This window comes from Babylonia areolata, chromosome 23 (assembly GCF_041734735.1).
Source record: "Babylonia areolata isolate BAREFJ2019XMU chromosome 23, ASM4173473v1, whole genome shotgun sequence".
NCBI classification, from domain to species: Eukaryota; Metazoa; Mollusca; class Gastropoda; order Neogastropoda; family Buccinidae; genus Babylonia; species Babylonia areolata.
Window position 1 is genome coordinate 2,200,605 of NC_134898.1, and position 14,934 is coordinate 2,215,538.

Genomic DNA, 14,934 nt, shown 5'->3' on the forward strand with positions numbered 1-14,934 from the left:
CAACACCCCCCCACACACACACACTCCACACACAACAACACCCCCCCACACACACACACTCCACACACAACACCACCACCCCCACACACACAACACCACCACCCCCACACACACTCCACACACAACACCACCACCCCCCCACACACACTCCACACACACCCCCCCCCCACACACACACACACTCCACACACAACAACACCCCCCCCCCACACACACACACACACTCCACACACAACAACACCCCCCCCCCCACACACACACACACACAACACCCCCCCCCCCACACCCCCACACACACAACACCACCACCCCCCCCACACACACTCCACACACACCCCCCCCACACACACACACACACACTCCACACACAACAACACCCCCCCCCCCACACACACACACACACTCCACACACAACAACACCCCCCCCCCCACACACACACACACACACACTCCACACACAACAACACTCCCCCCCACACACACACACACACACACACACACTCCACACACCACAACACCACCACCACCCCACACACACACACACTCCACACACAACAACACCCCACCCCCCCCACACACACACACACACTCCACACACAACAACACCCCACCCCCCCACACACCACAACACTCCCCCCCCCCCCCCCCCCCCCCCACAAGGAACAGCACAGCACCTGGATGTGCTTGATGTTCTCAAAGAAGTCCGACTCGAGGTCTGTGTCCTGCAGGCCGGGCAGACCGATGAACTCTGGCTGTTCAGGAAAGGCCAGCACCAGGGCCTGCAGGATGGCCAGGAACTCGTGGCGCACCGCCTGCACACACACAGGTGACAACCCCTGTCAGGTGTTTGTAGGATATATAGGTATGATAGTCGTACACAGCTGACAACCCCCTATCAGGTGTTTGTAGGATATATAGGTATGATAGTCGTACACAGGTGACAACCCCCTATCAGGTGTTCGTAGGATATATAGGTATGATAGTCGTACACAGGTGACAACCCCTGTCAGGTGTTTGTAGGATATATAGGTATGATAGTCGTACACAGGTGACAACCCCTGTCAGGTGTTTGTAGGATATATAGGTATGATAGTCGTACACAGGTGACAACCCCCTATCAGGTGTTTGTAGGATATATAGGTATGATAGTCGTACACAGCTGACAACCCCTGTCAGGTGTTTGTAGGATATATAGGTATGATAGTCGTACACAGCTGACAACCCCTGTCAGGTGTTTGTAGGATATATAGGTATGATAGTCGTACACAGCTGACAACCCCTGTCAGGTGTTTGTAGGATATATAGGTATGATAGTCGTACACAGGTGACAACCCCCTATCAGGTGTTTGTAGGATATATAGGTATGATAGTCGTACACAGCTGACAACCCCCTGTCAGGTGTTTGTAGGATATATAGGTATGATAGTCGTACACAGGTGACAACCCCTGTCAGGTGTTTGTAGGATATATAGGTATGATAGTCGTACACAGGTGACAACCCCCTATCAGGTGTTTGTAGGATATATAGGTATGATAGTCGTACACAGCTGACAACCCCTGTCAGGTGTTTGTAGGATATATAGGTATGATAGTCGTACACAGGTGACAACCCCCTATTAGGTGTTTGTAGGATATATAGGTATGATAGTCGTACACAGCTGACAACCCCTGTCAGGTGTTTGTAGGATATATAGGTATGATAGTCGTACACAGGTGACAACCCCCTATCAGGTGTTTGTAGGATATATAGGTATGATAGTCGTACACAGCTGACAACCCCCTATCAGGTGTTTGTAGGATATATAGGTATGATAGTCGTACACAGGTGACAACCCCTGTCAGGTGTTTGTAGGATATATAGGTATGATAGTCGTGTCCTACTTTGACCATCAGAACAGCCAACCTGTCAACTGTTGGTAGGAAAAATATATGATAGTCTGTTATGTCTGATTATATTATAACTTTCAGAACAGCCAACCTGTCAACTGTAGGTAGGAAAAATATATGATAGTCTGTTATGTCTGATTATATTATAACTTTCAGAACAGCCAACCTGTCAACTGTTGGTAGGAGTTATATATATGATAGTCTATCATGTCTGACTATTACCATCAGAACAGCCAACCTGTCAACTGTTGGTAGGATATATATGTATGATAGTCACTTGTGTCCGACTATGACCATCAGAACAGCAGAGGAGGAAACTGCTGTCCCGACTATCTGGGCTAGAATTTGATTTTAGTGGAGAGTGTCTTGCCCAAGTTACATCCCCACTCTCTCGGCCAAGAGGGTTTTAGGACAGTCAGCGTTGGGATGGTTCCCAAAGACCAACTGGCCCCCAAGGCTGCAGCGCTAAGAGTCAGTGCAATTTTGCCTCCTAGTTTGAGAGTCATAGTCCTTCACAAAAGACTAAGCTGTAAATGACTTCCCATTGACTGGAGAAACCACTGATCATACAGCTCTCACTTTGCTGTTGGCCCAACGGTAAACTTATGTCGACCTGTCATATAAACTGAGTGAACAATCAGGAAATCTGGAAGGAACATTCTGAATTTGGTAGGAACACTGGGACTCCAAGCCACCTCAACAAACGTACATTTTATCTACAAGGCTTACGAACACTTGGACCCACCTGCAACACAGTGCAACTACGATGATTAAGCTGACTGGTCCACCTGATGCTGTTTCAATGTAAACACGCACACGCTAAGTTGAGCACCATCACGTGAGACCAAGGTTATTAGTGACTGCCTGACCATGATCAACAGGTCTAGAGTGTCTGGGTAATGCTATGACATGAAAGCATGTGACCATGCCATGTTGTTGAAAATGAATTTGTCGGAATAATTTTGACATTTGCGTAACATCGAAACAAAATGCGATCCAGCGTAACACAATACAGCAAAATCGTAACCGTGGGGCATCTCTGCACACAACACACACACCCCTGATGGTGCAGGTCTGATTTGCCTATTCCAGGTTTGCCTACTGTTTGACTGTGCCTCCACCCTCAACGGCCTCTTTGACTCTTCTTCTTCTTCGTTCGTGGGCTGCAACCCCCACGTTCACTGGTATGCACACGAGTGGGCTTTTACGTGTATGACCGTTTTTACCCCGCCATGTAGGCAGCCATACTCCACTTTCGGGGGAGTGCATGCTGGGTATGTTCTTGTTTCCATAACCCACCGAACGCTGGCATGGATTACAGGATCTTTAACGTGCGTATTTGATCTTCTGCTTGCATATACACACAAAGGGGGTTCAGGCACTAGCAGGTCTGCACAAAATGTTGACCTGGGAGATCGTAAAAATCTCCACTCTTTACCCACCAGGCGCCGTCACCGTGATTCGAACCCAGGACCCTCAGATTGACAGTCCAACGCTTTAACCACTTGGCTATTGCGCCCGTCCTTTGACTCTTTATCCTGTTTCACCTACCCACCAGTCCTGTTCATCATCACTGTCATTGTCATCCACTCACACCACACAACACAAACACATCCTTGATACAACAGCAGCGTGGCCATGTGCTCTCCCACAGGAGGGCAGCCCAAACTTCAACAAGAAAAATCTACAGTGAGTAAAATGGAATACAATACGATACAAATATAGCACCATAGTACAATATGAATACAAATATGAGTATGATCTGTATGATACAATACAATGTTAAACAATATGACACAATATAACACAATACCATACAATACAAAACTATATGACATGAATACAAATACGATATAGTACAATGAAAATAAGACAATAAAGAACACACTACCAATACGATATCAATACAATACGATACAACTACAACACAATTACAACACACAAGAAAACAAAACCATACCCATACAAAATGACTGTGAACCCAAAACATCCCAAACACAGCCAAGGGACAGCACCCACCTGCTGCTTGCTGCGAAGACCTTTCTTGACATGGGGCAGGATTACCTCCACCATCACCTCCTTGTACAGCGCAGGGTCAGAGGTCAGGGCCTTGAACCTCTGCACAATGGTGACCACGCAAAACGTGGAGTTGTCCCGCAGGGAAAGGTCGTCGAACTGAAACACAGTTTCAAGAATTTTTAATGGTATCAGATAGAAGAATCGGTTATCAAGTTAGGAAATGTCATTGTCTTCTTCTTCTTCTTCTGCGTTCGTGGGCTGCAACTCCCACTTTCACTTGTATGCACATGAGTGGGCTTTTCCGTGTATGACCGTTTTTACCCCGCCATGTAGGCAGCCATACTCCGTTTTCGGGGGTATGTCATTGTCTGAAGCTGCTGTAATCTGTCACTCTGCTCACTGAAGCATGAACTTGCTGTTCGTGACATCATGTGATATCAGAGAGGTTTCTGCATTGTGAAAATATCCCTAAAAGATCCTAGCCCTACAGCACTCATGAAAAGATAAACCAAGGTCTTGTGAGCATCGTTTCTTTCCAATGCTTATAAAGCAACATAAACTCTGGACTGTCTTTTTTCCCCCGATTTGTACAAGAATGCTCACACACACACACATACAGGCACAGACCCACACACACACACACAAACACTGGACACACACATGCACACACAAACACTGGACACACACACACACACACACAAACACTGGACACACACACACACACACAAACACTGCACACACACACACACACACACACACACACACACACACACAAACACTGGACACACACACACACACAAACACTGGACACACACACACACACACATGCACACACACACACACACACACAAACAAACACTGGACACACACACACACACACACACACACACACACAAACACTGGACACACACACACACATACACACAGACACAAACACTGGACACACACACATACACACACACACAAACACTGGACACACACACACATACACACACACACACACAAACACTGGACACACACACACACACACTGGACACACACACACACACACACAAACACAAACACTGGACACACACACACACACACACAAACACTGGACACACACACACACAAACACTGGACACACACACACACACACACACACACACATGCACACACAAACACTGGACACACACACACACACACACTGGACACACACACACACACTGGACACACACACACACCATTCTAACCTCTCTCTCTGTGTCAACACAGAGAGCTCACCGATCTGATGAAGAAGCAGCAGTTGTAGACCAGGGGCAGCAGGAAGTCCACGTTCACTGCCGTCCATTCCTTCAGCTGCAGCGCCACCTGGCTGAACGTGTCCAGACGAACCTTGTAGTCCGGCTCCTCCGCCTGCCGTGGGTTCCAGGCGTTCAGCTGGGGACACACCAACACAACACATCATCATGTGGACACACCACACAACACATCATCATGATGGGGACACACCACACAACACATCATCATGAGGACACACCCACACAACACATCATCATGGGACACACCACACAACACATCATCATGGGACACACCACACAACACATCATCATGAGGACACACCACACAACACATCATCATGAGGACACACCACACAACACATCACCATGTGGACACACCACACATCATCATGAGGACACACCACACAACACATCATCATGAGGACACACCACACAACACATCATCATGAGGACACACCACACAACACATCATCATGTGGACACACCACACAACACATCATCATGGGACACACCACACAACACATCATCATGGGGACACACCACACAACACATCATCATGAGGACACACCACACAACACATCATCATGAGGACACACCACACAACACATCATCATGAGGACACACCACACAACACATCATGGGACACACCACACAACACATCATGGGACACACCACACAACACATCATCATGAGGACACACCACACACCACATCATCATGGGGACACACCACACAACACATCATCATGTGGACACACCACACATCATGAGGACACACCACACACCACATCATCATGGGGACACACCACACAACACATCATCATGGGGACACACCCACACAACACATCATGGGACACACCACACAACACATCATCATGGGGACACACCACACAACACATCATCATGGGGACACACCACACAACACATCATCATGAGGACACACCACACAGCACCTATCATGAGGACACACCACACAACACATCATCATGAGGACACACCACACAACACATCATCATGAGGACACACCACACAACACATCATCATCATGGGGACACACCACACAACACATCATCATGAGGACACACCACACAACACATCATCATGGGGACACACCCACACAACACATCATCATGAGGACACACCACACAACACATCATCATGAGGACACACCACACAGCACCTATCATGCATCAGAGCCCAAGCTCTAAGAGCTTTATAAAACGTCATCATGTGGACACTAACACAGTGCCTATCCTCAGTCTGAAACCAAGCTCTAAGCACCTTACAAACATGGAGTAATTTACACAACAGGCTGTCTACCTGGGTAGAGCTGACAGCTGCCTTTGGGCAGTCATCAATTGTTTCCTGTGTCACTCAGTCAGGTTTCAGTCACACACACACACACTCACATAGATACCGGTATGTAACATTTTTACGTGAATGACTGTTTTGTTTACCTACCCAGCCATGAAGGCAGCCATACTGTTTTCCGAGGTGTGCATGCTGGGTATGTTCTCATTTCCATAACCCGCCATACACTGACATCGATAATCAGATTACAGGATCTTTAACGAGCGTATTCTGTCTTCTGCATGCGCACACATACGAAGATGAGGTTATCGGCCGTAGTACTTTCGTTTTCTCCGCATAGGCGGATAGTAGTTTGCACAGGACAGGAATGTCAGACCCCTGCCGGAGTCTGCACTAGTTGGGTCACGGTTAAGTATGTGTAATTAAACAGATTATACGAAGATGTTGAGGAACTAGAGGCACTGGGAGACGGGAAAAATCTCCATCTTTAACCCACCAGGTTTTTTACTGCATGATGAAACAGGGGTCCACCCCAAAATCACTTCCCCCTCTGCCCCCACCACCTCCAACAATCAACACCACCAACACCCACCACCTCCAACAATCAACACCCACCACCTCCAACAATCAACACCACCAACACCCACCACCTCCAACAATCAACACCACCAACACCCACCACCTCCAACAATCAACACCACCAACACCCAACACCCACCACCCCACAACTTTACCTCACTGGGAAATGCCAACTGGTCACTTCACTCTGCATTCACATGCTATGATGCATGGATAATGTCTCAAAACCAAGCGAAGCGTATACTTTATTCATTTGCCTTGTTTGCTGTGTATTTCAGTGATTTGTCAACAACAGCAAAATTGAAATAACATAAACTTAAAACAACAAAAAAAAAAGGTTGGGTATCACGGGTAGTTCCACTGTTCACCTGACCTTACCTTTTCCACAACATCTGCAATTTCCTCCAGCTCTGGAACCTTGCTGCCGATCACCTGCAAACAACACCATCATCTGACTTTACCTCTCACATCCACATACCTTCAACCGACAGCACAGATGTACAAAATCCATCCAGTTTCAAACATCAACAAACACTCAAATGAATGCGATAGAATTCATTCAACACAGTCTAAAGTATTCAGCAAACTTGTCATTTAACATAAAAACTGCAAATGAAAATTAACAGTAACACACACACACACACACACACACACACACACACTCACACACACACACACACACAAATTCAGACATTATTGCACACAAAATCTGCACATCAATAGTCATTCATATTAACATTAAAATGCATTAAGCATTCACATCTGGAAACATCCAAGTTTCATATCAATGTATATCAAACTCACATCAAACTTTCACATCAACAAACATCCAACCTTCATACCAACATACATCAAACTTTTACAAAACACACATCAAACTTACATCAAACTTACATCATGATCAAACTTTCATATATCACTTAGAACGTACATCAAACTTTCATGTAACATTCACCAAACTAACATCAAACTTTCGTATCAACGCATACCACATTTACATCAAACTTTCATATCAACACATACCACATTTACATCAAACTTTCATATCAACACATACCACATTTACATCAAACTTTCATATCAACACACACCACATTTACATCAAACTTTCATATCAACACATACCACATTTACATCAAACTTTCATATCAACACATACCACATTTACATCAAACTTTCATATCAACACATACCAAACTTACAGCAAAACTCTCATACAACATTCATCAAACTTCAATCAATTTTTTACATCAACACATACCAAACTCACATCAAACTTTCAAGCACTACATATCAAACAGCACACACCTTCAGTATCTGACACAGCAGAACTCTGGACTGGCGACGTTCAATGCTGATGAACAACGGCGCCAATGGCCTGAAAAAAAATCCATACAGTGTCACACTGACGTCAAAACCAGACATTAAGCATTCTCTGCAACAAGAAGACTTTCCTCGACACAGTACATCCCACAGATAAACTGCAGTGACTGTTTCCTAGGAAACAAAACAAACAAAACTCACACATTTCTGGATATTATAGACTGGTTCATAATTTAAAAAACAAAAACAAAAACACCTTAGCACACACGAAACAACTTTATTACTCAAGTGAGCCACAAGTCAAACATTAGACCTGAAAGAAAGATCACACTACCCTAGTCAGCGAACATTCAGAGATTAGAAACTTCTAAATGAATGAATCACTAAAGCCCATGATTCATCTTCCTTACTTCTAAATGAATAAATGACGCGCGCAACAGCTGAGAGGCTAAACTTTAAGCACTGGAAGAATTTTGCCAGGAGCAACCCTTTTGTTGCCATGGGTTCTTTTACATGCACTAAGTGCATGCTGCACACGGCACCTCGGTTTATCGTCTCATCCGAATGACTAGCATCCAGACCACCACTCCAGGTCTAGTGGAGGGGGAGGAAATATTGGCGGCTGAGCCGTGATTCGAACCAGTGTGCTCAGATTCTCTCGCTTCCTAGGCGGACGCGTTACCTCTAGGCCATCGCTCACGTAATGCACGTGAAGGCCCACTTGCGCACTGTACGGGCGAACGCGGGAGCCACAGCCCAGGAAAAAACAAGGAACAAGGAGGAAGGAAGGAGAAGTGTTATCCAGGTGGACAGACAGTCACCAGAGAACACAGGGTGGAAGGCCACTCACCTGAAGAAGGAGCGAGGGTCCCTGACCGTCTTCATCAAGTTGAGCATCGATTCCAGAGTGCTCTCCTCCAAGTCCTGAAAAAACATCCAGCACACCTGCACACACCTGTGCCATCCTCGTTTCCCTTCACTACATTCTATTCGCTGTCGCAGCGCTGAGGCACAGGGGAAATAGACGCAGTTATGTCTGGGCATATGGAGATGTCATATGGAATGAACACAAGTAGATGTGTGTATGCACAACTGCATATTTCGTACAAGCAACACCCTAACCCTATCCCCCACCCCCTGGAACCTGTACATACACTCGCACACACACACATAATTACATGCACACACATACACACAAAGACACATATATGCACGCACACACACAAACATGTACACACACACACACACACACGCCCAGACACACACACCAACACACACTGACCTGTTGCAGGGTAACCATCCCACTGAGGAAGGGCATCAGCAGCAGACACAGACGAACAGACTGCTCCTCGTCCTCTATGTACATGCTCACTCTGTGGAAATGACACACAGACACATCATCATCACACAACTGCTGTGTACATGCTCACTCTGTGGAAATGACACACAGACACATCATCATCACACAACTGCTGTGTACATGCTCACTCTCTGGAAATGACACAGAGACACATCATCACACAACTGCTGTGTACATGCTCACTCTGTGGAAATGACACACAGACACATCATCATCACACAACTGCTGTGTACATGCTCACTCTGTGGAAATGACACACAGACACATCATCATCACACAACTGCTGTGTACATGCTCACTCTGTGGAAATGACACACAGACACATCATCATCACACAACTGCTGTGTACATGCTCACTTTGTGGAAATGACACACAGACACATCACATCACACAACTGCTGTGTACATGCTCACTTTGTGGAAATGACCCAGACACATCATCATCACACAACTGCTGTGTACATGATCACTCTTTGAACAATATACAATTCAAAACACACAACTGCTGTGTACATGCTCACTTTGTGGAAATGACACACAGACACATCATCATCACACAACTGCTGTGTACATGTGCAATCAGTGAACATAACACAACAGACACATCACATCACACAACTGCTGTGTACATGCTCACTATGTGGAAATGACACACAGACACATCATCATCACACAACTGCTGTGTACATGATCACTCTTTGAACAATATACAATTCAAAACACACAACTACTGTGTACATGCTCACTCTGCAAACCATACACAGACATATCAATATCACACAAGTACTATGTACAAGCTCATTTAGTGAACATCACTCAACAGATACATCAACGTTACACAACTGCAAACAATACAAAGATATATCAACATCAGACAACTGCTATACATGATTACTCTGTGCAAATTACACACACACATAAACATTACACAACTGCTATGTGCATGCTCAATCTGTGCACACTACAGACACATCAACAAACACAACTGCTGTGTTCATGCTCACTCAGCCAACAACACACAAGGCACACCCACATTACACAACTGCTGTATATATGCTCATTACATTTGTATTTGTATTTCTTTTTATCACAACAGATTTCTCTGTGTGAAATTCGGGCTGCTCTTCCCAGGGAGAGCGTGTCGCTACGCTACAGCACCACCCCCTTTTTTTTTTTTTCTGCATGCAGTTTTATTTGTTTTTCCAATCGAGGTGGATTTTTCTACAGAATTTTGCCAGGGATGACCATTTTGTTGCCGTGGGTTCTTTTACCTGCACTAAGAGCATGCTGCACACAGGACCTCGGTTTATCGTCTCATCCGAATGACTAGCATCCAGACAACCACTCATGGTCTTGTGGAGAGGGAGAAAATATCGGCAGCTGAGCCGCGATTCGAACCACCGCGCTCAGATTCTCTTGCTTCCTAGGCGGACGCATTACCTCTAGGCCATCAATCCACTCACTACATGCACCAGACTCACCAACATTATGTATCTGCTGTATACATGCTCACTCTTCACACAGACACACACACCTGGCCAGAATTTTCAGCTCCAAGATGGTTTCCTTGGTGGCAGTCCCTTTCTTGTTCTTCTCCAGCTGCCCGCCAACGGTCCTGACGGAATCCTCGATGAAGCTGAGCAGTGCGGGAACATGGGGGCGTACCAACATCACGCCTTGAGACACCGCACTGTCCCTCACTGCCAATCAACCAACCAATCAATAAATCAATCAGTTACATCAGTTTCATGTCCCCGTAAAGATGAAAGGAAAACAGGCGACACGACAGTGTAAGAGTGTTCAACGTTAAAGGAACGTTTCACATTCATGAAATTGTAAAAAGTACATCTAACAGCACACAGATAGTACAAAATTAAAATAATATTTCACATTCAAAGAATTGTGAAAGTACAGCACGCTCAAAATATATAATCCATAAATCCAAAAAATATCATCGATAAAACAACAAATCATTTCTGTCTCTCTCACAAACTCTCCAACTTTCTCCTCCTCCCCCCCACCCCCGACAGCCCTCCACCCTGCCCCCACATACCCATCTTCTTCCTCTTGTGTGACAAGGGCTGTTCCACTAAGTGTTCCTCCTCCTCCCCCACACCCTCCATTCCTCCACCCTGACCCCACATACCAATCTTCCTCCTCTTGTGTGACAGGGGCTGTTCCCGTAAGCGTTCCTCCTCTCCCCCACCCCCGACAGCCCTCCGCCCTGCCCCCACATACCCATCTTCCTCCTCTTGTGTGGCGGTGGCTGTTCCTCCAAGTGTTCCTCCTCCCCCCCACCCCCGATAGCCCTCCACCCTGCCCCCACATACCCATCTTCCTCCTCTTGTGCGGCGGTGGCTGTTCCTCCAAGTGTTCCTCCTCCCCCTCCAACAGACTCTCCACAGCCTTCAGGATGACGGCGCTCACCGGCCGACCCACCCCCCCACAACACAGCAGGGAGAACATGGCCTGTAGCGGAGAGTTGTTTCCCTCTGGCGCCTCTTTTGTCAGGAGGTGGAAATGTCTGTCCACATTGCAGCAACAATATCACCACCAACTGAATAAAACTGATGATCTGTTTGTATACGGTATGGTGTGTGCAACAGATGCTGCAACAATATTATGACTGACTGACTGAAATCTGTATTTACAGAATGTATGTGTACAAGACGCTGTAACAATATACTGACTGAATGAATTGAATTGACATCTGTTTATTTTCAGTACGGTTTGTGTAAAACATGCAGTAACAATATCATGACTCACTAAATGAAACTGACATCTCTCTGACTGAATACAGTATGCCGTGTGACACACAAAAATAAGAGACTGACAACATTGCAGAACGGACACACACACAACACACAAACACCCCCCCCCATCCCTCCCCCCCCCCCACACACACACATACCCCCCCCCCATACACAAACACCCCCCCCCCCCACATCCCTGCCCCCCACATCCCTGCCCCGCACACCCCCTCCCCACACACACGTACTTGGGATCCTGGCACCAGCACTGCAGTAGTTTCAGCAGCAGGGACGGCTGACATTTACTCTCCAGGGTCAGTCTGCCCAGCTGTAACACAGCACACATCATCACTGCTAACACACATCATCACTGCTAACACACATCATCACTGCTAACACACATCATCACTGCTAACACACATCATCACTGCTAACACACACCATCACTGCTAACACACACCATCACTGCTAACACACATCATCACTGCTAACACACACCATCACTGCTGACACACATCATCACTGCTAACACACACCATCACTGCTAACACACATCATCACTGCTAACACACACCATCACTGCTAACACACATCATCACTGCTAACACACATCATCACTGCTAACACACACCATCACTGCTAACACACATCATCACTGCTAACACACACCATCACTGCTAACACACACCATCACTGCTAACACACATCATCACTGCTAACACACACCATCACTGCTAACACACATCATCACTGCTAACACACATCATCACTTTTGGCACAAGATGGAACAACCCCTGCAACAACTGAACAACAGACAGAAACAGCTGACGGACAGACAGACAGAAACAGCAGAAACAGCTGACGGACAGACAGACAGAAACAGCAGAAACAGCTGACGGACGGACAGACAGAAACAGCTGACGGACAGACAGAAACAGCTGACGGACAGACAGACAGAAACAGCTGACGGACAGACAGAAACAGCTGACGGACAGACAGACAGACAGACACAGCGGAAACAGCTGATGGACAGACAGACAGAAACAGCGGAAACAGCTGACGGACAGACAAACAGAAACAGCAGAAACAGCTGACAGACAGACAGACAGAAACAGCAGAAACAGCTGACGGACGGACAGACAGAAACAGAAACAGCTGACGGACGGACAGACAGAAACAGCTGACGGACAGACAGAAACAGCTGACGGACAGACAGACAGAAACAGCTGACGGACAGAAACAGCTGACGGACGGACAGACAGACAGAAACAGCTGACGGACAGACAGACAGAAACAGCTGACGGACAGACAGACAGAAGCAGCTGACGGAAGAAACAGCTGATGGACAGACAGACAGAAACAGCTGACGGACACAGACAGAAACAGCTGACGGACGGACAGACAGAAACAGCTGACAGAAGAAACTGCTGACGGACGGACAGACAGAAACAGCTGACGGACAGACAGAAACAGCTGATGGACAGACAGACAGAAGCAGCTGACGGAAGAAACAGCTGACGGACAGACAGACAGAAACAGCTGACGGACAGACAGAAACAGCTGACGGACAGACAGAAACAGCTGACAGACGGACAGACAGAAACAGCTGACGGACAGACAGACAGAAACAGCTGACGGACAGACAGACAGAAACAGCTGACGGACAGACAGAAACAGCTGACGGACAGAAGCAGCTGACGGAAGAAACTGCTGACGGACAGACATACAGAAACAGCTGACGGACATACAGAAACAGCTGACGGACAGACAGACAGAAACAGCTGACGGACAGACAGGCAGAAACAGCTGACGGACAGACAGACAGAAACAGCTGACGGACAGACAGGCAGAAACAGCTGACGGACAGACAGACAGAAACAGCTGACGGACAGACAGACAGAAACAGCTGACGGACAGACAGACAGAAACAGCTGAACAGACAGACAGAAACAGCTGACGGACAGACAGAAACAGCTGACGGACAGACAGACAGAAACAGCTGACAGACAGACAGACAGAAACAGCTGACAGACAGACAGAAACAGCTGACGGACAGAAACAGCTGACAGACAGACAGACAGACAGAGCTGACAGACAGACAGAAACAGCTGACAGACAGACAGACAGAAACAGCTGACGGACAGACAGACAGAAACAGCTGACAGACAGAAACAGCAGAAACAGCTGACGGACAGACAGAAACAGCAGACGGACAGACAGAAACAGCTGACGGACAGACAGAAACAGCTGACGGACGGACAGACAGAAACAGCTGACGGACAGAAACAGCTGACGGACAGACAGACAGACAGAAACAGCTGACGGACAGACAGACGGACAGAAACAGCTGACGGACAGACAGACGGACAGAAACAGCTGACGGACAGACAGACGGACAGAAACAGCTGACGGACAGACAGACAGACA

The 14,934-nt window shown here is 46.8% G+C and overlaps 1 protein-coding gene across 1 annotated transcript in view; it reads right to left on the reverse strand.

The window, feature by feature from the left end:
* The window catches only part of LOC143298188 (small subunit processome component 20 homolog), a 94,374-nt gene that overhangs the window by 37,600 nt on the left and 41,840 nt on the right, over positions 1-14,934 (reverse strand). The window contains exons 31-40 of the mRNA XM_076610942.1: positions 12,756-12,835; positions 12,088-12,281; positions 11,292-11,457; positions 9,680-9,770; positions 9,248-9,321; positions 8,383-8,452; positions 7,453-7,506; positions 5,170-5,325; positions 3,907-4,062; positions 675-812 (exon numbers count right to left, since the gene is read on the reverse strand). Of these exons, the coding sequence (XP_076467057.1) occupies positions 675-812; positions 3,907-4,062; positions 5,170-5,325; positions 7,453-7,506; positions 8,383-8,452; positions 9,248-9,321; positions 9,680-9,770; positions 11,292-11,457; positions 12,088-12,281; positions 12,756-12,835 (1,179 nt within the window). The remainder of the gene's footprint in view (positions 1-674; positions 813-3,906; positions 4,063-5,169; positions 5,326-7,452; positions 7,507-8,382; positions 8,453-9,247; positions 9,322-9,679; positions 9,771-11,291; positions 11,458-12,087; positions 12,282-12,755; positions 12,836-14,934) is intronic.